Source organism: Pseudophryne corroboree, chromosome 7 (genome assembly GCF_028390025.1).
Source record: "Pseudophryne corroboree isolate aPseCor3 chromosome 7, aPseCor3.hap2, whole genome shotgun sequence".
NCBI classification, from domain to species: Eukaryota; Metazoa; Chordata; class Amphibia; order Anura; family Myobatrachidae; genus Pseudophryne; species Pseudophryne corroboree.
In genome coordinates this window covers 427,664,304-427,691,960 of record NC_086450.1, presented here as the reverse complement: position 1 = coordinate 427,691,960, position 27,657 = coordinate 427,664,304, and the positions used below count along the sequence as shown (strand labels likewise).

Below are 27,657 nucleotides of genomic sequence, written 5' to 3'. Positions count from 1 at the left end.
CCTCACCCACACTGACTCAAAGTGTGTTTTGTTTTCAATGAGCCGCATGTATCGCACTACAAGTTTAATTAAATAATGTGATGCAAATGGCACAAATATGCAACCAATCTGTTAGATCAAATCAGTCTAGTGTAAGTTACAGTGATGAAAGAAAATACGTTCTTAGTTGGTGTAAGCAAAACTGTGCTCCAAGTTATTCAACAGGGAGAGGCGCTGCCAGTACACAGGGGGGGCAGCCATTTTGTTAGCTGAGGTAAATTATGTGCAAATGTAGCCTATGAATTTACTACAAATACCACACTAAATAACCGTTTACATAGATTATGAGTGGTTTTAAATCTTTGTACATTGCTGAATATTTTAGAGTTTGGTTCAACTGAATCTTGATTTCCCTGTAATTTCAGTGGATACTGGGCCTAATTCACTATGGATCGCTATTGAGGCTGAAATAGCGATTCACAAAACTGCTACTGCTAAATATCGCCTGTGAACAGCAGCCCAGAAAGGGTAAAAGACGCCAACCAGCGCGATTGCAAATCTACGCATGCATTAGCAGAATTGCAATTTATACGCAAAAACCAAGCACCATCGACAGTTGCGGCTGACCCATGCCTCCTCAGAATAATGCAATTGCAGTCGCACCGGGCACCATGTTTGTCATCGCAGCGATCACAGATCATGTCAGATACACGCCCCGAAAAACACCAGCGTTTTTTCCTGACCACACCCCACAAATGCCATGTTACCGCCCACGAATGGTCACTTCCTGTCAATCAAATTGTGATCACTTTTTACTTAGGCTGCAAATGCAGAGCGATCATATTTTGCCCTTCGCACACGTGCAATGCGTTTGCAGCACATGCGCAGTCTGCCGATAATTGATCAGTGCGTGCGTTCTCACATTTGTAAATGACAGTGAATCAGGCCCACTGTACAGTGTGACAGCTGCCAGGTGGTAAAATTAATGATAAGTACTAAGGCCCCTCCGGTTTAGTTCGAATACGTATAAACTAGACAACACATCATTTGCTGCATCTATAACAGCAACACACATTGGAAGGGGGTGGTCTTCAGGTTGCCGGCTCCCGGCGACCACCATACCGGCGCCGGAATCCCGACCGCCGGCATACCGACCGCCGGCATACCGGTGTGTCCACGACCCCCCTGGAGGGAGAATAGATAGCGTGGCATGCGTAGCGCGCCACCGTGCCTGCAGCGTGGCGAGCACAGCTGTCGGTATGCCGGCGGCAGGGATTCCGGCGCCGGTATGCTGGTCGCCGGGACCCCGACCGCCGGCAAACCATGCTACACCTTTTGGAAGGGTTTTATTTTGGTTTGTATCTAGGGTCTGTAACCTCCAATGAGGCAGGGAGTGACGCGACTGACAAACCTACAATCTGTACAGTTACATAATTGGTGGCACTATTTATAAAAATAATTGGCAACATTTTTTTAAAGCTATAATGACTTTAGTAAAACAATGATTTATGTATCATTAAAAAAAGACAAGAACAATTAAAATAGTGTGATATTTTTTCTTACAAAAAAGCATAAAATACAGAATCTGTCGTATCTATAAAACCAACAAAACAGTTAACAAAACGTCTAGAAAACAGGACAGACATCACCAATTACACAAAACGCTGAGTAGAAAATAGTCATAAAAGTAATGCAAATGTATTTATACAAAGTATAGCGAAACGTGCTTATATTACCCAGAATCCATTTCTACAATGGAATCACCATTCACTCTTACACTCGAATATTAAATGACAGTCTAGAATAGATGTGAGTTGTTGTTGTTTTTAGTGTCCTGTTTCTTTAATCGGAAGGGGAAGTGTCCATGCTGTTGCTTATGTTCCTCCTTTGGAATCCATATAGAGAATTTGTGTTTGCTGGTAACAGATGGGCTTTGATCAGGAAAAGGGTTCTTTTCTCCCACCAGTTAGGTTATGAGCACAAGCATCTGCTCTGTCTAGGTGCCAGGGTGATGCTGTGGCTAGTTGCTCTGTCCAGTTGTGGGATATCGCTGTCTGGCCAGGTTATAGCTGCCCACAGACAAGCTTTGTCTCCTTTGCAACATCACCCAGAACTGTTATTTCGGCGATCGGGCCTAATGACTTGACTGTGGGATAAAAGGGAACATATCCTGTTTTCAGGTCCGCCAATGGCCCACACACTAACGGAGGTCATAGGTCAACTAGTATTTATATCCAGCTCAACTAGATTTGGTATTCAGACCCCCTTTTATCAAGCCTTTTAGAGTGATAAATGCACGGTGATAAAGTACCAGCCAATCAGCTCCTAACTTCCATGTCACAGGCTGTGTTTGAAAAATGACCGAAGCTGGTTGGCTGGTACTTTATCACCGTGCTGTTTATCACTCTGCAAGCCTTGATAAATCTGGGCCTTAATATATAAAGTGATTGTTGAGTGGCGCACACTAACGCAACGTACTGTAGGAACAATTTTGGCTCCAATGGATCAGGTTGTAGCCAACTTTACCAGCTGGTCTTCACTTCACTGTCCTCAAATCCCCAGGCAGGACTGGCTAAGGCCTGCGGGAAGTGTAGAGACTAATCTCAGATTAACAATAGAGCAGATAGAGACTACAGCTCCAGGCCTCCACATACTGTAAAGATAGGTCCATCATTATGACATCCTGGGGATGACGAGTGACCCAGCTAGCCATACAGCCATAAATCATAAGAATTAAAACTGTATTACCACTTTCCTCACAAACTATTGCAATTTGTTTCTATTATGCATTTAGGGAGACATTGGGGCTCATGTCGTAGGGGTGTACACACCCAAGTGGCAATGGCCACGCCCACACAACACTGGCCACACCTCTGCTTCTCACACTATACCCTTGATAATTTTATTTAGCCCCAGGCTCATGTGGCCCTAAATCCGGCCAGACCTTGCTATAGTTTATGAGTTTGGAAATGCTATCCAAAATCACCGGAATACTGCACGCAGCTGTGGTATAACAGTGACCACAAGAGGGAGCTAGAGCAGCAATTTACAACAGTTTCTAAGCTGCTTCTGATTTTACAATACGACCTTACACACATTTCTTTCCTGATAATAATATATTAATGACATAGTATAACCGATGCTGTTTCTCCTCAGTCTCTATTTTATTTTTAATGGATCTGCTGTCATTTTACTTTTAAAAGGTGTCCTATAGCTGAGGTGAGGTTGTTGCAATGCTCTGCAGAATTAGTTACAAGGCTCCGATTGTCTCTCGTACCGGAATCACCACACGGGATGAGTCTCTTTTATCAACGTAAGAGGAACTTGGCCTTTGTAAAGTGCGGAGTGACAGTAAGTTAAACCCTCCAGGCCACCGTAGGCCGCCACATTGGTGATCAGAGCAAGGTGATCTCGCTGGGAGGCAGCGTCAAGCGCTTGTCGCGACTTTGAAGAAGGTTTTCCATATGGACGGCAACTACTCTGCACAGCTCCAAACCCTGCGGAGAGAAGACATTACAGTTACTACAGCATCATGCATCGAACTGGAGAAGTTACCCCTAGCAACATATCATTATATAGAATGTACGTGTTAGTACTACCTTAAAGCTGATTGGTTGCTATGGGCAACTTCTCCACTCTTTAGAAGCTTTGATACATCATCTTTCATATGCACTACAGAGGTGGGGACGGGCTCATAAATAGTGGGCAGAATATATAGTTAGAGTGTAAGCTCTACCATTCGCCCCGCAAGTCACCTGAGATTGACACCACATGTGGCAGGCACCCACTGCTTTACCTGCTCCAGCTGTAGTTGTGTTATGCGATGTGACATCATATCACCCAGCATGATGTCAACATAGGGGTAGCTGAACCCTGCTGCCGGACGCTGGGTCCTAGTGCTCTGGATATCCTTGAGAGGGAACGTCACCATCAGCTTCTGTAAGCCAATCATGACATCTTGTTATAGTCACAGGAAGAAAAACATTCAGCAAGTTGTCATGGCTTGCAATTAAGTTATGACCAGAATAAAGTGGCATAAGCTGGACTTCATATCTACTAATGACTTAAGAGAGGTAGAATAGGAAGTACAGCTGTGCAGCCTAGGGCTAAATAGGTTTTATGCTTTCAGTTATAGGGCAGAGAACTGTTATCATCATTTCACTGATACAATCAGATGTATTAAGCCTGGAGAAGTGATAAAGCAGTGATAAATGTAAGGTGATAACGCGCTAGCCAATCATTACAGGTTTGAAAAATGACAGTTAGGAGCTGATTGGCTGGTGCGTTATCACCTTCCACTTATCATTGCTTTATCACTTCTCCAGGCTTAATACATCTGACCCATGTCTGCTATGCCAATCACTTTCTGTGCGTAACCACAGCAGTTTTGATAAGTGGTAATGCAGGAAGCTACTGCCTCTCATGCAGCACACTGTGACGTTGCATGATCAGTCTGCTCAAGGGGGCAGACAGCAGACTCTGAGGCAGGCAGGGGTAGTCAACCTACAGCACTAAAGCTGGTGTGGGACTACACCTCCAAGCATGCCCTGCCACACTTCTGGCATGCCCTAACAGCAAAACTGTAGCACGGCATGCTGGGAGGTGTAGTTCTGCAGCTGCTACCTACCCCTGCTCTGAGGTATAGTTAGTCTGGCATAGTCAGTCTCGTGAGATCTATCCAGTTGTATGCGACCTTTATACTGTGATGTACCACTGATATATTAAATGTTCAATTATAGGTACAATTATAAGTACATTAGGACAATGCTTTGTACACCTACTCACCAATGAGATCAATGGACTTTGGTGGCCATCTTGTGGCCTGCAACCGCAGTGGTGCTATATCAGTGGAGCCTAAATCCATACACTTTACCCGGCCCGTGGGCAGTGTACGGCCTGCAAAGACACTTTTACCCGGCCCGCCCAGCCCGTTCACAGTACCGCAGCTGCAGGATTTACCCAGCCTGCTCACAGTACCGCAGCTGCAGGAGAGGAGTGAGGAGGGAGAGACAGCATTTAAAGGACGCTGGGTAACCTGGCAACCGCGCAGCGTGCGCGCTCAGGGGGGTGGGGGGCCGCGCCACTGCAAGGGGACGCATAGAGGAGGGACAATGGGAGGCTGTCATCCTACTCATCCCTTCCCGCTCTTCCTCTGAGTCCTGCGCAGGAGAATTGGGGGGGGGGGGGAGCGTGGCTGAGACAACGCGGTGTGGCCACGGCGGTGAGGAGAAGGGTGGAGAGCGGAGGGGGAGAACTATGGGGAGCCGGCCTGTGGGAGGAGAGCGGGAGCGCAGAGAAGGGGAGATTCCGCGGCGTTAGACACTGTCATATGTGGTAGTCAACGCTGAAAGAATAAAGGTAACTAAATGAAAGATGTGGGGACTAACCTGCTGTTGGGGGGGAAGCCTGTTGGTGTGCAAGGGGGATCATATTGCTGTGCAGAGGGGACATTTTAATGTGCAGGAAGATGATGTTGATGTACAGGGGGCATGATGGTGTGCAGGAGGTCATACTACTGTGTTTGGTAGAGTATGTTGGTGTGTAGGGGGATATTGGTTTGATGTTAATGTTAGTGTGCAAGAGAAGTATTTTTTTGTGCAGGAGGAGTGTGTTGGTACAGCCTTGTTCCTCTCATCCTCAGAGGACTAGATGGGTGTTGAGAGGGAGGCAGTGCGATCGCGCCTAGGAGGTACAACATTGCAGCGCCAAGACTGAGCCACGCTGCAATCATTGGGTGGCGTAATGTGAATTTGGTTCAAACTGTGTGGTGTAATGTGAATTGGCACTATTATGTGGCCACGCCCTTTCCCCACTAAACCATGCCCCTTCGGCGCGCACTGTCCATGCTTTGGACTGTGGGAGGGGGAGCACCAATTCACTTTCTGCCGAGGAGCACCAAAATGTCTAGTTACAGCTCTGGTGCAGAGTGTCCTGTATGCTACACAGCCCAGCAGTATTGTCACTCCATCCAAGGGGGCATATCTACAGGGGGGAAAACATAGTGGTGGCATATCTACAGGGGGCATAACTACTGGGGGCAGGCTAATTTTTAAGTTGAAATTTTTGTATGGCCCCCGAAGGATTTTATAAATATCCAAATGGCCCTTGGTAGAAAAAAGGTTTCCCACCACTGATTTAGACCCTTAAAAACAAAATCGATCAAAAATCGGACAAACATTGACTAAAATCGATCATCATCGACTAAAATAAAAATCGACTTTTAGTAAGTATACCGCTTGATCTCTGGTGATAAGAAAGTGCTGTCCCCAAGTTATCAACAATCCATGTGCATGTGTCAGTCAGGTTTCCATATACTGCAGGGTTATCAGATTATTAAACTGGTCAGACACAGGGGGTAATTCAGACCTGATCGTAGCAGCAAATTTGTTAGCAGTTGGGCAAAACCATGTGCACTGCAGGGGGGGGGCAGATATAACATGTGCAGAGAGAGTTAGATTTCCGCCCCTCCCCACATCTCTGCCGTCATTCTTGATGGCTGTGTGTCCCAAATTTTCTTAACATATTTTGCTGCCTTTAAGAAAAAGCGTTACCACAGTAGAAGCTGTGGACACTGCGCTATGGGAGAGTCTCGATGGCAGATCTCATCTTATAGTAGGGGCTTGTTAGCTGACCCACCATTAAGTTTAATTGTGATAGAAGCCTTTCTGTTATACAATCATATCGTTAGATCTCACACTATAGTATAATCTGTCTAACAGACCCTCCCCCCCCCCCCCCCGGCTCACTTACTATTGTGCCCAGCGTCGGCAGGCTTTTACCCCCCCCCCGTTCTTCCCACCTCTCTTGCCTGTCCCCCCCCCCCCCCGTCTCTCTCTAGTCTACTGTCTTGTTCTGTCTGTCTCTCTCCCCCTTTACCCTGTCAGAACCCTACCATTGGACTCCACCTGATTTCCCAACTTTCTATCCCTACTACCCCCCACCCCCCCGTCTCTCTCCCCCATGCCTCATTTGATGATAGAGGACATGGAGAGTGACACAATAAAGTAAAAATAAGAATTTACTTACCGATAATTCTATTTCTCGGAGTCCGTAGTGGATGCTGGGGTTCCTGAAAGGACCATGGGGAACAGCGGCTCCGCAGGAGACAGGGCACAAAAAGTAAAGCTTTTCCAGATCAGGTGGTGTGCACTGGCTCCTCCCCCTATGACCCTCCTCCAGACTCCAGTTAGGTACTGTGCCCGGACGAGCGTACACAATAAGGGAGGATCTTGAATCCCGGGTAAGACTCATACCAGCCACACCAATCACACCGTACAACTTGTGATCTAAACCCAGTTAACAGTATGATAACAGAGGAGCCTCTGAAAGATGGCTCCCTAAACAATAACCCGAATTAGTTAACAATAACTATGTACAAGTATTGCAGATAATCCGCACTTGGGATGGGCGCCCAGCATCCACTACGGACTCCGAGAAATAGAATTATCGGTAAGTAAATTCTTATTTTCTCTATCGTCCTAGTGGATGCTGGGGTTCCTGAAAGGACCATGGGGATTATACCAAAGCTCCCAAACGGGCGGGAGAGTGCGGATGACTCTGCAGCACCGAATGAGAGAACTCCAGGTCCTCTTTTGCCAGGGTATCAAATTTGTAGAATTTTACAAACGTGTTCTCCCCTGACCACGTAGCTGCTCGGCAGAGTTGTAATGCCGAGACCCCTCCGGCAGCCGCCCAAGATGAGCCCACCTTCCTTGTGGAACGGGCCTTAACAGATTTAGGCTGTGGCAGGCCTGTCACAGAATGTGCAAGTTGAATTGTGTTACAAATCCAACGAGCAATCGACTGCTTAGAAGCAGGCGCACCCAACTTGTTGGGTGCATACAGTATAAACAGCGAGTCAGATTTTCTGACTCCAGCCGTCCTTGAAATGTATATTTTTAAAGCTCTGACAACGTCCAACAACTTGGAGTCCTCCAAGTCGCTTGTAGCCGCAGGCACTACAATAGGCTGGTTCAGGTGAAACGCTGATACCACCTTAGGGAGAAAATGCGGACGCGTCCGCAGCTCTGCCCTATCCGAATGGAAAATTAAATAAGGGCTTTTATAAGATAAAGCCGCCAGTTCAGATACTCTCCTGGCGGAAGCCAGGGCCAGTAACATAGTCACTTTCCATGTGAGATATTTCAAATCCACATTTTTTAGTGGTTCAAACCAATGGGATTTGAGGAAATCTAAAACTACATTTAGATCCCACGGTGCCACCGGAGGCACCACAGGAGGCTGTATATGCAGTACTCCTTTGACAAAAGTCTGGACCTCAGGGACTGAGGCCAATTCTTTTTGGAAGAATATTGACAGGGCCGAAATTTGAACCTTAATAGATCCCAATTTGAGACCCATAGACAATCCTGATTGCAGGAAATGTAGGAAACGACCCAGTTGAAATTCCTCCGTCGGAGCACTCCGATCCTCGCACCACGCAACATATTTCCGCCAAATGCGGTGATAATGCTTCGCGGTGACTTCCTTTCTTGCCTTAATCAAGGTAGGAATGACTTCTTCTGGAATGCCTTTTCCTTTTAGGATCTGGCGTTCAACCGCCATGCCGTCAAACGCAGCCGCGGTAAGTCTTGAAAGAGGCAGGGACCCTGTTGAAGCAGGTCCCTTCTCAGAGGTAGAGGCCACGGATCGTCCGTGACCATCTCTTGAAGTTCCGGGTACCAAGACCTTCTTGGCCAATCCGGAGCCACTAGTATCGTTCTTACTCCGCTTTGCCGTATGATTCTCAATACCTTTGGTATGAGAGGCAGAGGAGGAAACACATACACCGACTGGTACACCCAAGGTGTTACCAGCGCGTCCACAGCTATTGCCTGCGGATCTCTTGACCTGGCGCAATACCTGTCCAGTTTTTTGTTGAGGCGAGACGCCATCATGTCCACCATTGGTCTTTCCCAACGGTTTATTAGCATGTGGAAAACTTCTGGATGAAGTCCCCACTCTCCCGGGTGAAGATCGTGTCTGCTGAGGAAGTCTGCTTCCCAGTTGTCCACGCCCGGGATGAACACTGCTGACAGTGCTATCACGTGATTCTCCGCCCAGCGAAGGATCCTGGCAGCTTCTGCCATTGCACTCCTGCTTCTTGTGCCGCCCTGTCTGTTTACATGGGCGACTGCCGTGATGTTGTCCGACTGGATCAACACCGGTCTTCCTTGAAGCAGAGGTTCCGCCTGGCTTAGAGCATTGTAGATTGCTCTTAGTTCCAGAATGTTTATGTGAAGAGACTTTTCCAGGCTCGACCACACTCCCTGGAAGTTTCTTCCTTGTGTGACTGCTCCCCAGCCTCTCAGGCTGGCGTCCGTGGTCACCAGGATCCAATCCTGTATGCCGAATCTGCGGCCCTCCAATAGATGAGCCCTCTGCAACCACCACAGAAGAGATACCCTTGTCCTTGGAGACAGGGTTATCCGCAGGTGCATCTGAAGATGCGACCCTGACCATTTGTCCAACAGATCCCTTTGGAAAATTCTTGCATGGAATCTGCCGAATGGAATTGCTTCGTAAGAAGCCACCATTTTTCCCAGGCCTCTTGTGCATTGATGTACAGACACCTTTCCTGGTTTTAGGAGGTTCCTGACCAGGTCGGATAACTCCTTGGCTTTTTCCTCGGGAAGAAAAACCTTTTTCTGAACCGTGTCCAGAATCATCCCTAGGAACAGCAGACGAGTTGTCGGCATTAATTGGGATTTTGGAATATTCAGAATCCATCCGTCCAAGTATGGGATAATTAATACGCCTTTTCTTCGAAGAAGAATCATCATCTCGGCCATTACCTTTGTAAAGACCCGAGGTGTCGTGGACAAACCAAACGGCAGCGTCTGAAACTGATAGTGACAGTTTTGTACAACGAACCTGAGGTACCCCTGGTGTGAGGGGTAAATTGGAACGTGGAGATACGCATCCTTGATGTCCAAGGATACCATAAAGTCCCCTTCTTCCAGGTTCGCTATCACTGCTCTGAGTGACTCCATCTTGAACTTGAACTTCTTTATGTACAGGTTCAAGGACTTCAGATTTAGAATAGGCCTTACCGAGCCATCCGGCTTCGGTACCACAAATAGAGTGGAATAATACCCCTTCCCTTGTTGTAGAAGAGGTACCTTGACTATCACCTGCTGAGAGTACAGCTTGTGAATGGCTTCCAAAACCGTCTCCCTTTCGGAGGGGGACGTTGGTAAAGCAGACTTCAGGAAACGGCGAGGTGGATCTGTCTCTAATTCCAACCTGTACCCCTGAGATATTATCTGCAGGATCCAGGGATCTACCTGCGAGTGAGCCCACTGCGCGCTGTAATTTTTTAGACGACCGCCCACCGTCCCCGAGTCCGCTTGAGAAGCCCCAGCGTCATGCTGAGGCTTTTGTAGAAGCCGGGGAGGGCTTCTGTTCCCGGGAAGGAGCTGCCTGTTGCTGTCTCTTCCCTCGACCTCTGCCTCGTGGCAGATATGAATAGCCCTTTGCTCTCTTATTTTTAAAGGAACGAAAGGGCTGCGGTTGAAAAGTCGGTGTCTTTTTCTGTTGGGGAGTGACTTGAGGTAGAAAGGTGGATTTCCCGGCTGTAGCCGTGGCCACCAAATCTGATAGACCGACTCCAAATAACTCCTCCCCTTTATACGGCAAAACTTCCATATGCCGTTTTGAATCCGCATCGCCTGTCCACTGTCGCGTCCATAAAGCTCTTCTGGCCGAAATGGACATAGCACTTACCGTGATGCCAGTGTGCAGATATCCCTCTGTGCATCACGCATATAAAGAAATGCATCCTTTATTTGTTCTAACGACAGTAAAATATTGTCCCTGTCCAGGGTATCAATATTTTCAATCAGGGACTCTGACCAAACTACCCCAGCACTGCACATCCAGGCAGTCGCTATAGCTGGTCGTAGTATAACACCTGCATGTGTGTATATACTTTTTTGGATATTTTCCATCCTCCTATCTGATGGATCTTTAAGTGCGGCCGTCTCAGGAGAGGGTAACGCCACTTGTTTAGATAAGCGTGTTAGCGCCTTGTCCACCCTAGGAGGTGTTTCCCAGCGCTCCCTAACCTCTGGCGGGAAAGGGTATAATGCCAATAATTTCTTTGAAATTATCAGCTTTTTATCAGGGGCAACCCACGCTTCATCACACACGTCATTTAATTCTTCTGATTCAGGAAAAACTATAGGTAGTTTTTTCACACCCCACATAATACCCTGTTTAGTGGTACCTGTAGTATCAGCTAAATGTAACGCCTCCTTCATTGCCAAAATCATATAACGTGTGGCCCTACTGGAAAATACGGTTGATTCGTCACCGTCACCACTGGAATCAGTGCCTGTGTCTGGGTCTGTGTCGACCGACTGAGGCAAAGGGCGTTTCACAGCCCCTGACGGTGTTTGAGGCGCCTGGACAGGCACTAATTGATTGTCCGGCCGCCTCATGTCGTCAAACGACTGCTTAAGCGAGTTGACGCTATCCCGTAATTCCACAAATAAAGGCATCCATTCTGGTGTCGACCCCCTAGGAGGTGACATCCCCATATTTGGCAATTGCTCCGCCTCCACACCAATATCGTCCTCATACATGTCGACACACACGTACCGACACACAGCAGACACACAGGGAATGCTCTACACGAAGACAGGACCCACTAGCCCTTTGGGGAGACAGAGGGAGAGTCTGCCAGCACACACCAAAAAAGCGCTATATATGACAGGGATAGCCTTATAATAAGTGCTCCCTTAAAGCTGCTTTATATATATCAAAATATTGCCATTAAATTTGCCCCCCCTCTCTGTTTTACCCTGTTTCTGTAGTGCAGTGCAGGGGAGAGACCTGGGAGCCGTCCTGACCAGCGGAGCTGTGAGAGGAAATGGCGCCGTGTGCTGAGGAGATAGGCCCCGCCCCTTTTCCGGCGGGCTCGTCTCCCGCTATTTTGTGAATCCAGGCAGGGGTTAAATATCTCCATATAGCCTCTGGGGGCTATATGTGAGGTATTTTTAGCCTTTTAATAGGTTTTCATTTGCCTCCCAGGGCGCCCCCCCCCAGCGCCCTGCACCCTCAGTGACTGCGTGTGAAGTGTGCTGAGAGGAAAATGGCGCACAGCTGCAGTGCTGTGCGCTACCTTTAGAAGACTGCAGGAGTCTTCAGCCGCCGATTCTGGACCTCTTCTTACTTCAGCATCTGCAAGGGGGCCGGCGGCGCGGCTCCGGTGACCATCCAGGCTGTACCTGTGATCGTCCCTCTGGAGCTGATGTCCAGTAGCCAAGAAGCCAATCCATCCTGCACGCAGGTGAGTTCACTTCTTCTCCCCTCTGTCCCTCGTTGCAGTGATCCTGTTGCCAGCAGGAATCACTGTAAAATAAAAAACCTAAGCTAAACTTTCTCTAAGCAGCTCTTTATGAGAGCCACCTAGAATTGCACCCTTCTCGGCCGGGCACAAAAATCTAACTGGAGTCTGGAGGAGGGTCATAGGGGGAGGAGCCAGTGCACACCACCTGATCTGGAAAAGCTTTACTTTTTGTGCCCTGTCTCCTGCGGAGCCGCTGTTCCCCATGGTCCTTTCAGGAACCCCAGCATCCACTAGGACGATAGAGAAATACCAACCAATCAGCTATCATTTCTCAAACACAGTCTGTAACATAGCAGTTAGTTAGTAGCGGATTGGTTGGTACTTCTATCTCCAAGCTTTGATACATCCCACACCCCTGTCTGTCTCCCTGCCTGTGTTCTGTTTAGGTCATGTACCGTAGTTTCCAGAGCCCTCCGGCGTAACATGCAGAAGCACGTGGTGTGCATGTGATCAGATCTGGCACCATGCCACTTCCAAACCAGTCCCGCACACTGTACATACGATTTATTATCAAGATATCAGATACAGTGGCATATATCACGCTATAATGTAGATGCACTAAGAATCAGAACTGAAAAAATAAAATAGATGCAGCAAAGAAGGCAAGTTAGGTGCTAGCGTGCATAAAACGGGGAATTGAGACAAGGGACTCGGATGTAATCCTGCCGCTGTACAAATCATTGGTACATCCGCACCTGGAATATTGTGTTCAATTTTGGACACCACATTATAAAAAAGATATCTGTGAACTCGAAAGGGTTCACTTCAAAGGCGAGCTACTAAATTGATTAAAGGGCTAGAGGGACTGGATTATAAGGAAAGACTTACTAGGTTGAATATGTATACACTGGAAAAGAGGCGCCTAAGAGGAGATATTAATATCTTCAAATATGTAAAGGGACATTACAAAGAGTTATCAGAGGAATTATTTATCAAAAGAACTCTGTATAGGACACGATGGCACCCGCTGAGGCTAGAGGAGAGAAAATTCCATACGCAACGTAGGAAAGGGTTCTTCACTGTTCGGGCAATAAGAATTTGGAATTCACTGCCAGAGAAGGTGGTAATGGCGGACTCTGTAAGTGCATTTAAAAATGGATTGGATACATTTCTGACTGAAAAAGATATCCAAGGTTATAACATTTAAAATATTGACATTGATAATCTGGGAAGAACATGATTTATAGTTGTTGACTAGACATAAAACATTACTTCAGCAGGGACATTATAATGAGCTATTACAGAATACAGGTTGAACACGATGGGCATTTTGCTTCTTTTCAACCTCATTAACTATGTTACTATGTTACTAGGTATAGCCAGTGATAGAATTACAGCAACATAGACCCTAAGCGCCAGGCAAAGTGTGACCCAGAGCTAATAGCCTCACACACATACATGGGTTTCTTTGTTGAGGAAGTTGAGCCCGTTCTGGTTGACAGCCAGGATACACGGGGAGATGACCATGTTGTTACTGCAGCTCTGGATGTAGAAGAAAGAGGAGCCAAACATGGGGTAAGCACTGACCAGACCTGCAAAAAAGGAGTAGGGATGTCAGCATTAACTACAGTACATACCTACTCTCTCACTATTGCTGGACAGTGCTTTGCAAAATAGAATGTTTGCACAATTGCAGCTACGTTTGTGTATGTTAACACTCACTCTGCAGTGATTTCATTGCATCTTGTTCTCTGTAGTCCCACAGTACACAGAACATGAAGAAGTCACTCACTGCCCATATTCACTCTTAGGATTCCCCCTCTCACTCATTTTGATCCTTTGATTATGACACATATTTAGCTACTGCTGAATGGGAACATCAGGGAACAGTGGAACTGTGTTTATTTCCAATGTTTCAGTGGTGCACAGAAGAGGGGTTTCTGAGGAACCAGAAACACCCCCTTCCCGATGGAACATATGTTTATTTGAGCTGAGCCATGGCCCTCTCTCAGAGCCCCACCCCCTGGCAGCGTTATGCCACGATTTGCGGGTCTGTGGGGATAAAGATAAACTTGTTTGTCTTTGTGTATATGTATGTGTATTGTGAATGCAAGGTATGTGTGTGTATATATCTATTGTATGTGTTCGTAGATTTAATATTTGTGTTTTATATATATATATATATATATATATATATATATATACTGCTCAAAAAAATAAAGGGAACACTAAAATAACACATCCTAGATCTGAATGAATGAAATATTTTTATTAAATACTTTGTTCTTTACATAGTTGAATGTGCTGACAACAAATTCACACAAAAATTATCAATGGAAATCAAATTTATTAACCCATGGAGGTCTGGATTTGGAGTCACCTTCAAAATTAAAGTGGAAAAACACACTACAGGCTGATCCAACTTTGATGTAATGTCCTTAAAACAAGTCAAAATGAGGCTCAGTAGTGTCTGTGGCCTCCTCGTGCCTGTATGACCTCCCTACAACGCCTGGGCATGCTTCTGATGAGGTGGTGGATGGTCTACTGAGGGATCTCCTCCTAGACCTAGACTAAAGCATCCGCCAACTCCTGGACAGTCTGTGGTGCAACGTGGTGTTGGTGGATGGAGCGAGACATGATGTCCCAGATGTGCTCAATTGGATTCAGGTCTGGGGAACGGGCGGGCCAGTCCATGGCATCAATGCCTTCGTCTTGCAGGAACTGCTGACACACTCCAGCCACATGAGGTCTAGCATTGTCTTGCATTAGGAGGAACCCAGGGCCAACCGCACCAGCATATGGTTCACAAGGGGTCTGAGGATCTCATCTCGGTACCTAATGGCAGTCAGGCTACCTCTGGCGAACACATGGAGGGCTGTGCGGCCCCCCAAAGAAATGCCACCCCACACCATTACTGACACACTGCCAAACCGGTCATGCTGGAGGATGTTGCAGGCAGCAGAACGTTCTCCTTGGTGTCTCCAGACTCTGTCACGTCTGTCACATGTGCTCAGTGAGAACCTGCTTTCATCTGTGAAGAACACAGGGCGCCAGTGGCGAATTTGCCAATCATGGTGTTCTCTGGCAAATGCCAAACGTCCTGCACGGTGTTGGGCTGTAAGCACAACCCCCACCTGTAGACGTCAGGCCCTCATACCACCCTCATGGAGTCTGTTTCTGGTCGTTTAAGTAGACACATGCACATTTGTGGCTTGCTGGAGGTCATTTTGCAGGGCTCTGGCAGTGCTCCTCCTGTTCCTCCTTGCACAAAGGCGGAGGTAGCGGTCCTGCTGCTGGGTTGTTGCCCTCCTACGGCCTCCTCCAAGTCTCCTGATGTACTGGCCTGTCTCCTAGTAGCGCCTCCATGCTCTGGACACTACGCTGACAGACACAGCAAACCTTCTTGCCACAGCTCGCATTGATGTGCCATCCTGGATGAGCTGCACTACCTGAGCCACTTGTGTGGGTTGTAGACTCCGTCTCATGCTACCACTAGAGTGAAAGCACCGCCAGCTTTCAAAAGTGACCAAAACATCAGCCAGAAAGCATAGGAGCTGAGAAGTGGTCTGCGGTCACCACCTGCAGAACAACTCCTTTATTGGGGGTGTCTTGCTAATTGCCTATAATTTCCATCTGTTGTCTATTCCATTTGCACAACAGCATGTGAAATTGATTGTCAATCAGTGTTGCTTCCTAAGTGGACAGTTTGATTTCACAGAAGTGTGATTGACTTGGAGTCACATTGTGTTGTTTAAGTGTTCCCTTTATTTTTTTGAGCAGTGTGTATATATATATATATATATATATATACATACATACATACATGCATATATATGCCCCCTTCCCCCCCCCAAAAAAAAATCAATAAATAAATCTTGTATTTGCCCATGTGTTTAAAATATTTGTGGGTAATATAATGTTGAAGACATATATGTGAGTGAACTACGCTTTGTCTTAAGCATCCAGGTTGAGCACATATTGTCCCACGGACAGTGGCCAATACTGTCATCTTCAAGTAGTTGATAAAGTGTGGTCCACCGTCCTAAAGCATTTTTGAGAAACATGACTCTTACACCTCCACTTCGTATTTAGATCTCAGCAAACAAAGAAGTCGTTGTATCATTGTGCCACGAAGAATGATGCCATAGTTAGCTGGTTATGCAACAGAGTGTCTTGGTCTGCCCATCCTCCAAAGCAAAGATCATCTATTTCAGCCTTAGGCCCACATTCATCAAGCCTTGGAGAGTGATAAAGTACCAACCAATCAGCTCCTAACGTCCATGTCACAGGCTGTGTTTGAAAAATGACAGTTATGAGCTGATTGGCTTGCACTTTATAACCATGCTATTTATCACTCTCCAAGGCTTGATAAATCTGGGCCTAGTGTAAAACTTAGCAAATCAGGAACATAGGTCAGTGGCCCAGTAGGAGTCAAAGTAACGCTTACCCTGCAACATGGTATTTTCTATCGCCATATATTAGGACCTACTTCCTCTGCGATTTCCTTACCTAAGAACTGAGCTCTTCCCTGGTGAGGACTGAGAGGCTGGATCTGCTGCATATGCTGCATGACCATGTTTAACCAAGACTGAGGCTTCACCACCTTGTAGTACTGACTGGGGACGTAATCCTGGACTTCTCGCCTGTGGCAGGAGAAAGTGACATATAGAGGAGGAGCGTAGGTAAACCAGCTACGCCCTCTTATGGTTGGGGGGTATCAGTACAAGCCTCAAGAGTTATAAACCAAATATCTTTATCTATGGGCATAGCTGTAAATAGAGCACCTCACACCATACATGGCAGACACGGACATTATGTTGTATTAGGTGGCACTAATGGTAAGTAATGGTGGCTTACAAAGTATACATTATTAGGAGCTGATATTTCTCTCTGTAAATCCTAGGTGTGATAAAGCCAAGTATCTGCTTTCCAGACAGTGATGAATAATACACATGACTATATGCAGAGGAGGGATACGCACGCTGTAGGCAGGTATACACTGTCCTTTGCCCGGTGCTGTAAAGCCGCCAGTCTGGATATCTGCTGGAACTGTTGCTCCGTGGGTTTAGCATGGGACAGAACATTAAATAGTCCTTTCAAGTAATCCGGCAAAACCTATAGATTGACAACACAGGGTGAACAGGTTTAAATATTGACCGAGACCCAGATACCAGAGCAGTTGGCTGGTAAACACATTGTGGGGAATATTCGTAAAAACTAGTGTGCAGGATAACAGTGCAAATATGGTGCAGTAACCCATAGCAACCGGAGGCTAGATTTCATTTTATAACCTGTACTACAAAATATAGTCAGTATCAGGTTGAGATGGGGTACCGCTCATTGGGGGTCATTCAGAGTTGTTCGCTCGGTAAATTTCTTCGCATCGCAGCGATTTTCCGCTTAGTGCGCATGCGCAATGTCCGCACTGCGACTGCGCCAAGTAAATTTGCTATGCAGGTAGGAATTTTACTCACGGTTTTTTCCTCGTTCTGGTGATCGTAATGTGATTGACAGGAAGTGGGTGTTTCTGGGTGGAAACAGGCCGTTTTATGGGAGTGTATGAAAAAACGCTACCGTTTCTGTGAAAAACGCGGGAGTGGCTGGAGAAACGGAGGAGTGTCTGGGCGAACGCTGGGTGTGTTTGTGACGTCAAACCAGGAACGACAAGCACTGAACTGATCGCAGATGCCGAGTAAGTCTCGAGTTACTCAGAAACTGCACAGAGATGTCTTATCGCAATATTGCGAATCTTTCGTTCGCAATTTTAAGAAGCTAAGATTCACTCCCAGTAGGCGGCGGCTTAGCGTGTGCAAAGCTGCTAAAAGCAGCTTGCGAGCGAACAACTCGGAATGACCCCCATTTTACGCAACTTATCTGTATGCTGGTTTCTATAAATATCCCCCGTTCCAGCTGAGTCTCCCCCATACCTGGTTATAATGCATGGTCACATATAGCTCATTCTCAAACTTCAGCAGCTGCACCCAGATGACACGTCTGAACCAGAACATGTAGTTACTGTCAGTCTTCTCCATTTCTGCGGATACATCCAGGATGTACTCCTTCCTGTTCAGCGGTCTTACGTTCTGCCCTAGCAGGGTAAAGGATCATGATACTAAGATGAGGTAGAAGGGATCAATTCAGCTCCTAATATTATATGACAGTGTGATCATCGGAGAGGCGACTAGCAGCCGTCTAATCAACTTTACTGGTCAGCGACGGGATGGTGCGAAAAATCTGTTCACATGGGCGTTTACAAGGTGATTGATACGAGGAAGCCGTTTGTGTGTGGTAACCGACCGTTAACTGGGAGTGTCTGGAAAAACGCAGGCGTGCCCAAGTGTTTTCAGGGAGGGTGTCTGGCGTCAGCTCTGGACCCCATCAGTCTGATGTGATCGCACTGGAGGAGTAAGTCCTGGGCTGCGCAGAGACTGAATTTTAGCAGCTCAGCGTACACATGGGATCGCACACTTGCACGGCGAATATACACTCCCCCTGGAGGCGGCGACTATCTGATCCCAGAACAGCAAAATTAGCAGCCCAGCGATCAGATCTGAATCGCCCCCTTAGTTTTACAGGTGTCTTACTTTGTACAGGGATTTCTGGCATTTATGTCACTGATGTGGGAAGTCCGCTGGTTCCAAGTCCCAGACTCCAGAATGTCGCTGCCTGTGAACTTACCCCTGTTGGTGACAGCGAAAATAGCATATTCATTATAGGCCTCGTCTCGATGAATCCCCATCTCCATGCAGATTTCCTCGATGACATCGAAGGCCACCTGCAGAGAGAGTGCCCAGCATTTAGCAGGAAGGTCGGCACACACACAGAAGGTACACATACATTCCGTACAGTCAGGCCTGGATATACATACTTAGCTGTGAGGGAGAAATGTCTAGGAATAAATGAGGACACAATCTAATTATGTTGCCTGGGTTGGAAATAAAACAATAAGTATTGGTAGCAGATTATACATTGTGGGCCTGATTCTGAGTCTCATAGAGACTCTAGAGAGGCACCCGCAGCAGCGTCTATTGGAGGTCACCTGTCCATGACTTTAAGCAAATACCATTCATTGCAAACTCCTTCCCTTGAACATTCTTGCGGCTAAATGTGCAAGGACTGAGACGCGTACTTTTAGCATCCGTGTGTGCTGTATTACCGATTGGTGCATCTTTATACGCCACCATCGGCCGCCCAACTGAAACCTGCATCAGCCCTATGTCATGTAAGACCAAACAAATAACTTTCAGCCGTGGGCATGTTGATCCCTTGGAGATGGTCCTGACGATTGTTATTTCTAGCTTTAACCAGGCCCAGACTATAGCACTGGTGCTCGTTATTTTTTTTAAGGGGTGGGGCCACATTATTTTTATTCATATAATTTGACTTTAATGCAAAATATGCAAACGTCTGCTGTCATTTTACATACCAAGGCTTATGGAGCCACAACAGGAGGATCTGGAGCAATGGTAAGAGAGGAGGAGCCCGTGTGCAAACTCTGAGTGGACCCCCATCCTCTCTGCGGTGCCGCCACAGACTCTGCTCATCATGTGTGGGTCTCTGGAAACATGGCACCCACTGTATTCCCAGAGAAGAATCTCTAGTGCGCATGCACCGGTCTCTGAAAACCAGGGACGTGCAGTCAGGGGAGGCAGTGCCTCCCCTGTCATTAATGATTACAATAATACAGGGGAGGGGTCCTGGGGTGCACACCGGTAATGAGAGGTGCGACCCTGCGGAGACCTTTCAGTAGAACTGCATACAAAGAAAAAGGTTGCAGGTGCACAATTCAAACATTACCAATTTATTAATAATAATAATTGCAATAAAATTTTGCATTTTAAGCGAGGTTCTTCGCATAGTTATGGCCATAAGTAACGGCTTGCCCACCGCATCCAGGTGACCTCATTAGTCGGGCAAGTCCCTAACATTTTGGGGGGTACAAATCTAGGGTGCGGGACCCCCCAAAATGAAGCAGCTGAGTGACCCTGACATTTCTTAGACTGCATGCAGAGCAAGGTGAGTCCTGCACAAATGTATATTGGATTATCAGATGGGGGTGCATTTCCGGGGTGTGGGTCCCCCTGGACTGTTGTGGCTGTTTTGCCTCAGGAGCAACACATATTAACACTTATTTTCATATTTACTTTCATCCCTATCGTGTGTTTTGTTTCAATGTAATTCATTTCCTACCTTCACTTTTCACTACTTTACCTCTCACTACTTTATCTCCCCCTTCATTACCTCTCACTAATTTACCCCTGCTGTTTTCAGCAGCCTCTCTCACTAACCTATTTTCACTTTTTCACTATATATTTTTTCACTTTTGTGTTGCCCTGGGGTCACTCAGCTGCTTCATTTTTGGGGGGTCCCTCACCCTAGATTTGTACCCCCCAAAATGTTAGGGACTTGCCCGACTTATGAGGTCACCTGGACGCGGTGGGCAAGCCGTTACTTATGGCCATAACTAAGCGAAGAACCTCGCTCAAAATGCAAAATTTTATTGCAATTATTATTATTAATAAATTGGTAATGTTTGAATTGTGCACCTGCAACCTTTTTCTTTGTATGCTGTGATTACAATAATACAAAGAAGAAACTTAGGACACATTCTGTGTCATAAGTATATGCTTTATCTTACTGTAATCATTTCTACAATGTAAAAGCAGGTTTAAATTAGTTTCGGAGGCAGCAAGAGCGGTGCCTCCCACTGCCAATGATAAAGGATCAGAAGCGGAGGCGGGGCCAAGCAATTGGCAGTAAAAAGCCCATCTAAAAAAGCGCTGTAAGCGGCACTAGTATGAGTGCCTTAGTGACAGTGGCGTGCTTGCAGCCCATATGAAAGCACGCCCCTGTCACTGAGGCAGATATGATTGGGCACCAGGTTCGGAGCTCTCCCTGGGGTCCACCCCCAGAGAGGCCCCTGCACCTGTTCCCCTGCACTGCTCCTGCTCACCTCTTATTGCCGCTGGAAGCGGGGGTAGCTGCTCTCACTGACGCCAGGATTGGCCCTACCATTACTCCAAGTAAGTGCCAGCGTCACAATTAGGGAGGCGCCACAGCCAGACATAATCGAGCCTCCACCATCATTGGATTATGAACTAAGTGCTCCACCCCTCCACAGATCAGTGTCTCCACCGCTGTAGTCAGCAGCGCAGCCAGAGAGCCAGCCATGTGTACTGTACATACCGCCATCTCCCGGTGTCCGTGCTGAGCGCTGCTGTGTATGGACCATGGCTGCCCTGCGCTCTGTGTTTCAGAGCGCAGGGCAGCCCATGGTCTGTACACAGCAGCGCTCAGCACGGAGATGTGCGCACTGTGCCGGGGGAAAAGGGTAGGGGGCAATTGCTCCATGTGTGCTGGGGAAAAAGGGGGTTGGGGGGAGATTACTGCGTATGTGCTGGGGTATAAGGGGAGGGAGGTAATTACTGTATGTGTGCCAGAGTGTAAGGGAAGGAGGGGTAATTACTGCATGTGTGCCGGGGTATAAGGGGAGGGGTGTATACTGCGTGTGTGCCGTGGGAATAAGGGGAGGGGGGTTAATTACTGCACGTGTGCCAGGGTGTTAGTGGAGGGAGGGCGTATACTGCGTGTGTGCCGGGGTATAAGGGTAGGTGGGGTTAATACTGCATGTGTGCCAGGGTGTAAGTGGAGGGGGGTGATTACTGTGTGTGTACTGGGGTATAAGGGGAGGGGAGGTGATTACTCTGTGTGTGCCACGGTATAAGGAACCTGCAGCTGTAATCCTGCTTCCATGCTTCCAGGCAGACCCTCCACTGCTCTCCTTAACCCTGGGCACCTTTGCTGCCCAGGCTCTGGCTGCTGCTGCTCCCCAGACTTTGTGGGCATTGGCGGCGGCATCAGACTGGGAATTAGCAGTGGGGGCCATAGCTGGCGGTGACTTTAGCAGGCACTGGCAGCTGGCGTGGATGGCAGTACAGTAGCGGGCACTGGTGGCTGCCATAGCGGTGGTAGCGGGCATGCTTCACCAGCCACTGACCTCACCGCATGCCACTGCCGAAAACATGGCGTCCACCATGTTCCCCGGAGACTAATCTGCACTGTGCATGCGCAAATCACTGGGAAAATGTCCGCTGCGCCATTTCCCGAGTGATTTCTCCTGCAGCAGCAGTGCCAACATGGTACTTGGAGAGGTAAGTGATTAAACATGGGTGCATGGCGTGCGGTGTGGGCCGTACACACTGCAGCCATTATAGAAATGCCTTTGATTTGGAGTCTAACTTGGCATCATCCCCAAGAGTGTCCACACCCCTGCTTCACTCTCTTTGCACCTGCCCACTCCTATATTTGCTTATTCTCCCCGTGTATGTCTGTGAGAGGCGCTCTCCCTGGATCCCAGGAAAGGAGACCAGTCTCCGGGATACAGTGAGGTGGGCAGGAAGAGCCGTAATGACGCCAGTCTCTGTGGATGGCGTTATTGTGGCCCTGCCGCCCCCTGAAGAATGCAGCAAATGACTTCATTTTGCAGCAGGGTCATGGTTACCTGATACACCATGCAAAACACAGTTACCCCCTCAGAACATACTTGCCTACTTTTTGAAACCAGTTTCAGGGAGATTCTATACATTATGAGAGTTCTCGCGGAACGCTGCTGAGTGGACAAGTCATGCTCCCGCTAAAGGGCATATCTAGTTCCACCTATGAGCGTGCCTACAGTGGTACACAGTAGATACTGCCACCGTACACACACACATAGGGGCAATACCATCCTACAAACACACACATGGGCAGTGCCAGCCTACATACATACACACACACACGCTCACACATGGGTCAGTGCAACCCTACACACACACACACACACACACACACACACGTACCAATATTGAAACCCTATTGTACTTCACAGATTATCTACTAATGCATTTAGACCCATCTGCATACAACTGGGTGTGCTGAAAGAGTATAAAATGAAATGGGCGTGGTCACAAAAATAATACCAATTCATATTATGTCGCACAGTAGTCTCCATTATTCAAATGATGCTACACAGTATTCCTTACTATGTACACTATACCAGGTAGAGCTCCTTTTACACATTATTCCAGGTAGAGATCCCTATTACACTTTACGCCAGGCAGAGCTCCCATTTACACAGTACGCCAGGCTGTCACACATTATTCCAGGTAGAGCCCCCATTTACACATTATGCCATGTAGCACTCCCTTTTACACATTACACCATCTAGAGCCCCCTTTTACACATCACACCAGGTAGAGCTCCTTTTACACATTATGCCAGGTAAAGCCCCTTTTACACATCATGCCAGGCAGAGCCCCTGTCACACATTATGCCAGGTAGAGTCCCCTTTTACACATTATGCCAGGTAGAGCACCCTTTTACACATTACATCAGGTGGAGCCCCCTTTTACACATTATGCCAGGTAGAGCCCCTTTTACGCATGTGTGTGTTATACTTATGTTTAGATCCGGAGCAGCAGCTTCCACCAGCCAGCCCTTTTACATGTGTCTGTGTGCTCTTCAGACGCTGCGGACAAGCCGGGAGGGCCAGAGCGTAAGGAGGGACAGGAAGCTGCAGCGCTGCCTGGCTACTTGTGTGACAAGTAGACAGGCTAGTGAGGAGGTGGCGGCATGGCCGTGTGGGTGCTGCCGGCGGTCCTGTGCCCACATTGCATATGCGCTGTGTGCCTGGCACCGCTGGCACACCGCTAGTTGCAGCCCTTGTACCTATTGACCAATATTAATTTATTCACACATTGTCCAGCCAAACTCTGTGCAGAATACATATGTTAAAAAACAATATATATATATATATATATATATATATATATAGTCTTTTGAAAAAGAGGGCACTCACCAATTATTTCTTAAAAAGGTCAGAAGGTCATTTATTGGTACATTCTCTGGTCGACGTTTCGATCACATCCCAGTGATCTTTGTCAGGACAGCAAAGCGGTGTTGTGTGGTGACAGAGCACCAGAAGCAGAGTGCCAGACATGTTCAACATCTACAAGTATTTATACCATCATCAATTTGAGTATCACGCCCCTCCTACATATGTCACTTCCTGTTCTATACTAGACTGTCAATTAGGAGCTAAAACCTGATATGTATACAATGCAACTACTATGGGGGAAGGGTGTATAGCACCTTCGTGTTAACCCCCATGGAATATGCTTTTTATTTTAAACGGTGCTGGTTATCAAAAACCGCACCACATACAAGATTCAAAGAAACCAGGAAGTGGTCCATGCGTTCCAGCAGTTGCTGGAACGCACGCGCTAACCGGAAGTGACTTCCGTAAACCGGAAGTGGGGTAATAAGAGCCAAAAATAGGAAGTGGAGAATCAAAATGCGTTCCAGCGGTACCTGGAACGCACAACTATACAAAGGAGATGACATACATGTCAATAGAGATGACAACAAGTCCAAAAAAACCGGAGAATAATAAAAATATAGTAACATGTAAAAGAGTGACAAGCGCAGATGTTACTTAGTAGGTCGGCCGGGGATCTCAAATAGATGGTGGTGTACAATTTCTCCCACATATTAGAAAATTAAAGATTATAATAAATACTTGTAGATGTTGAACATGTCTGGCACTCTGCTTCTGGTGCTCTGTCACCACACAACACCGCTTTGCTGTCCTGACAAAGATCACTGGGATGTGATCGAAACGTCGACCAGAGAATGTACCAATAAATGACCTTCTGACCTTTTTAAGAAATAATTGGTGAGTGCCCTCTTTTTCAAAAGACTATTATCAGGAACCCAAAAAATTCCTTGGAGTTGAGCACCACCGTGTTGTCCCCTGGAGATTCAGTACAGTGCGGATGCTTGCATGTTCTATAATTTGGCAACGTGTATGATATACCTTTTGCCTTCATCCAGCACCTGTGGACTTATTTTTCGTGATTTCCCTGTCAGATTTATAAGAAAAATAGTCTTTATGCATGTGTTGATTGTTACAGTGCGACAGGTTGCAGATTATACCAGCTTGTTCTGTTGTTTTTAAAATATATGCCTGTTTTAGGGTTTTTACCCAGCCATCATTGCTTCATTTCTAACCATTCCATGTGATCTGGTTTAGGCCCATTTTTCTATTGTCAATTTAAGCAATACTCCTCTAAGTGTTATATTGTTTGCTTAGTATGTCACTCGGGGCAAGCAATGTACTTGATGAGGCTACGCTAAACTTGGCACAAAACAATTTTGTCTCACTCACTGATGATGACGCTGAAAAAGTTTTATTTGATCACCGTGATTTTCAGAAACTACCAGATGATACACCCATTGATTTGTACCATAAATTGTTAAAACTAAGGAAGCGGGAGGTAGATCTTACTCTTCATGGTCAATTTTTATCTGACTACTATAGAAACAAAAAAATCCCCCGTGGTTTTAGGGTCAGCAACACTCCCACCATTGGACGTAATAATTTGACATTTTGTACACGATGGTGTGGAGTGTTGAATAAATGCTCACTTGATTTGATTCTCCATGTGATCGAAGAAGTGGGCACCGAATTGAGTAAGGTCAGACTAGAACTCACTGAGTTTAATACACTACATCTGAGTACACTCACACGTGAAAAAACTGAGAATTGGATTGAGAAACTTAAGGAGCAGGTTACTACATACCAACGTGACCTTATTGCCTTTAAGAGGAAAAAACTAGACACCGTAAACGCTGACTATTTGAATCATCAAGTGTATAGGTGGCTAAAAGGTGATACTAGAAACTCCACTCGTAGATTTCAATATAATCCTAGGTATAGATCACAGAGACAATATGATAGTTCTTCTCAATCTAACTCTGATAGCGAATTCACTGACTCTAGACCACCTAGGGGTGATTTTTTAGGCCGGGGTACCCGCAAAAATACTACCCCCCCAGAGAGGCGTCCCCCAAACACCCGACAAGGAGGGGCGGGAGGAAACACAAAAAAAGCAAAAGGAATAAAGACCTAACTACCGTCTTAAATTTGTCTACCACATCACTTTCCTCAACTGAAATGGAAGTCCTATCTTTAGGACTATCCTTTGTCCCTACAGTCAGACACGACGCTTTTCAATGGTCTGTTGATCATTTTAAGTTTGGTAGGAAACTCAGGCTCAGGGAATTTTTTTCAAATCAACTCTGTGAGAATCCCCGTGAGCATACTTTTTCTAAACCCAGTAACTTTGATCCTATCTCTCATAATCCGAGCATTAAATCATTCCTTAGACTCACTGAATATGACATGAAACAACAAAGGGGTGATCGTCTATATGATAATCTCAACAAACAACAAAGGCTCGCATTACAGGCACTTAAAAATAATGACCAAATTGTGATCCGCCCAGCTGATAAGGGCGGGGCAATAGTGGTACAGGATTGGGCCAAATACAATAAGGAGATAATGCAACAGTTGTCAGACACTCAGACCTATTGTAAAATCACACAGAATCCCATGCCAGGGATAAAAAAACTTGTTGATTCCACTATCTCAATGGGTCTCCAGAACAACTGGATTGATGCACAGATTGCCATATATCTCACTGTTGAACACCCGGTGTGCCCAGTCCTGTACACATTGCCAAAAATTCACAAATCCCTTGAAACCCCCCCCGGACGCCCTATTATATCAGCAAATGATTCATTATTGCAGCCGATTGCCCGGTTTGTGGACAGTTTCTTACAACCACTTGTGAGCAATATGTGGAGCTATATCAGGGATACGGGTGATTTTCTCGACAAAATCCATAAAATTGGTGATATCAATGATGACATATTTTTGGCATCAATGGATGTCAATTCATTATATACAGTGATCCCCCACTCCACTGGTCTTGAAGCATTGAGGGTGGCGCTAGGTAGTGGTACTCATGGCGGTCCCCCCACTGAATTTTTGATTACTTTGGCAGAACTTGTTCTAAGTAAAAATCACTTCTGCTATGGCACTGATTTTTATCTCCAGTGCAATGGGACCGCCATGGGTTCTAACTTAGCGCCAGCCTACGCTAATTTATTTATGCATCAGTATGAGAATACACATATTGTCCCCAAATTTGGTGATAAGTTAGCACTGGAACGCATTTTGATTCTCCACTTCCTATTTTTGGCTCTTATTACCCCACTTCCGGTTTACGGAAGTCACTTCCGGTTAGCGCGTGCGTTCCAGCAACTGCTGGAACGCATGGACCACTTCCTGGTTTCTTTGAATCTTGTATGTGGTGCGGTTTTTGATAAACAGCACCGTTTAAAATAAAAAGCATATTCCATGGGGGTTAACACGAAGGTGCTATACACCCTTCCCCCATAGTAGTTGCATTGTATACATATCAGGTTTTAGCTCCTAATTGACAGTCTAGTATAGAACAGGAAGTGACATATGTAGGAGGGGCGTGATACTCAAATTGATGATG

The 27,657-nt window shown here is 46.6% G+C and overlaps 1 protein-coding gene across 1 annotated transcript in view; it reads right to left on the bottom strand.

Moving 5' to 3' along the window:
• Nucleotides 1-1,553: 1,553 nt before the first annotated feature.
• Nucleotides 1,554-27,657, bottom strand: part of MYO15A (myosin XVA) — a 192,311-nt gene continuing 166,207 nt past the window's right edge. The window contains exons 58-64 of the mRNA XM_063932826.1: nt 18,950-19,046; nt 18,199-18,359; nt 17,253-17,386; nt 16,781-16,914; nt 13,730-13,863; nt 3,776-3,916; nt 1,554-3,476 (exon numbers count right to left, since the gene is read on the bottom strand). Coding sequence (XP_063788896.1) covers nt 3,375-3,476; nt 3,776-3,916; nt 13,730-13,863; nt 16,781-16,914; nt 17,253-17,386; nt 18,199-18,359; nt 18,950-19,046 — 903 coding nt within the window. The 3' untranslated portion in view covers nt 1,554-3,374. The remainder of the gene's footprint in view (nt 3,477-3,775; nt 3,917-13,729; nt 13,864-16,780; nt 16,915-17,252; nt 17,387-18,198; nt 18,360-18,949; nt 19,047-27,657) is intronic.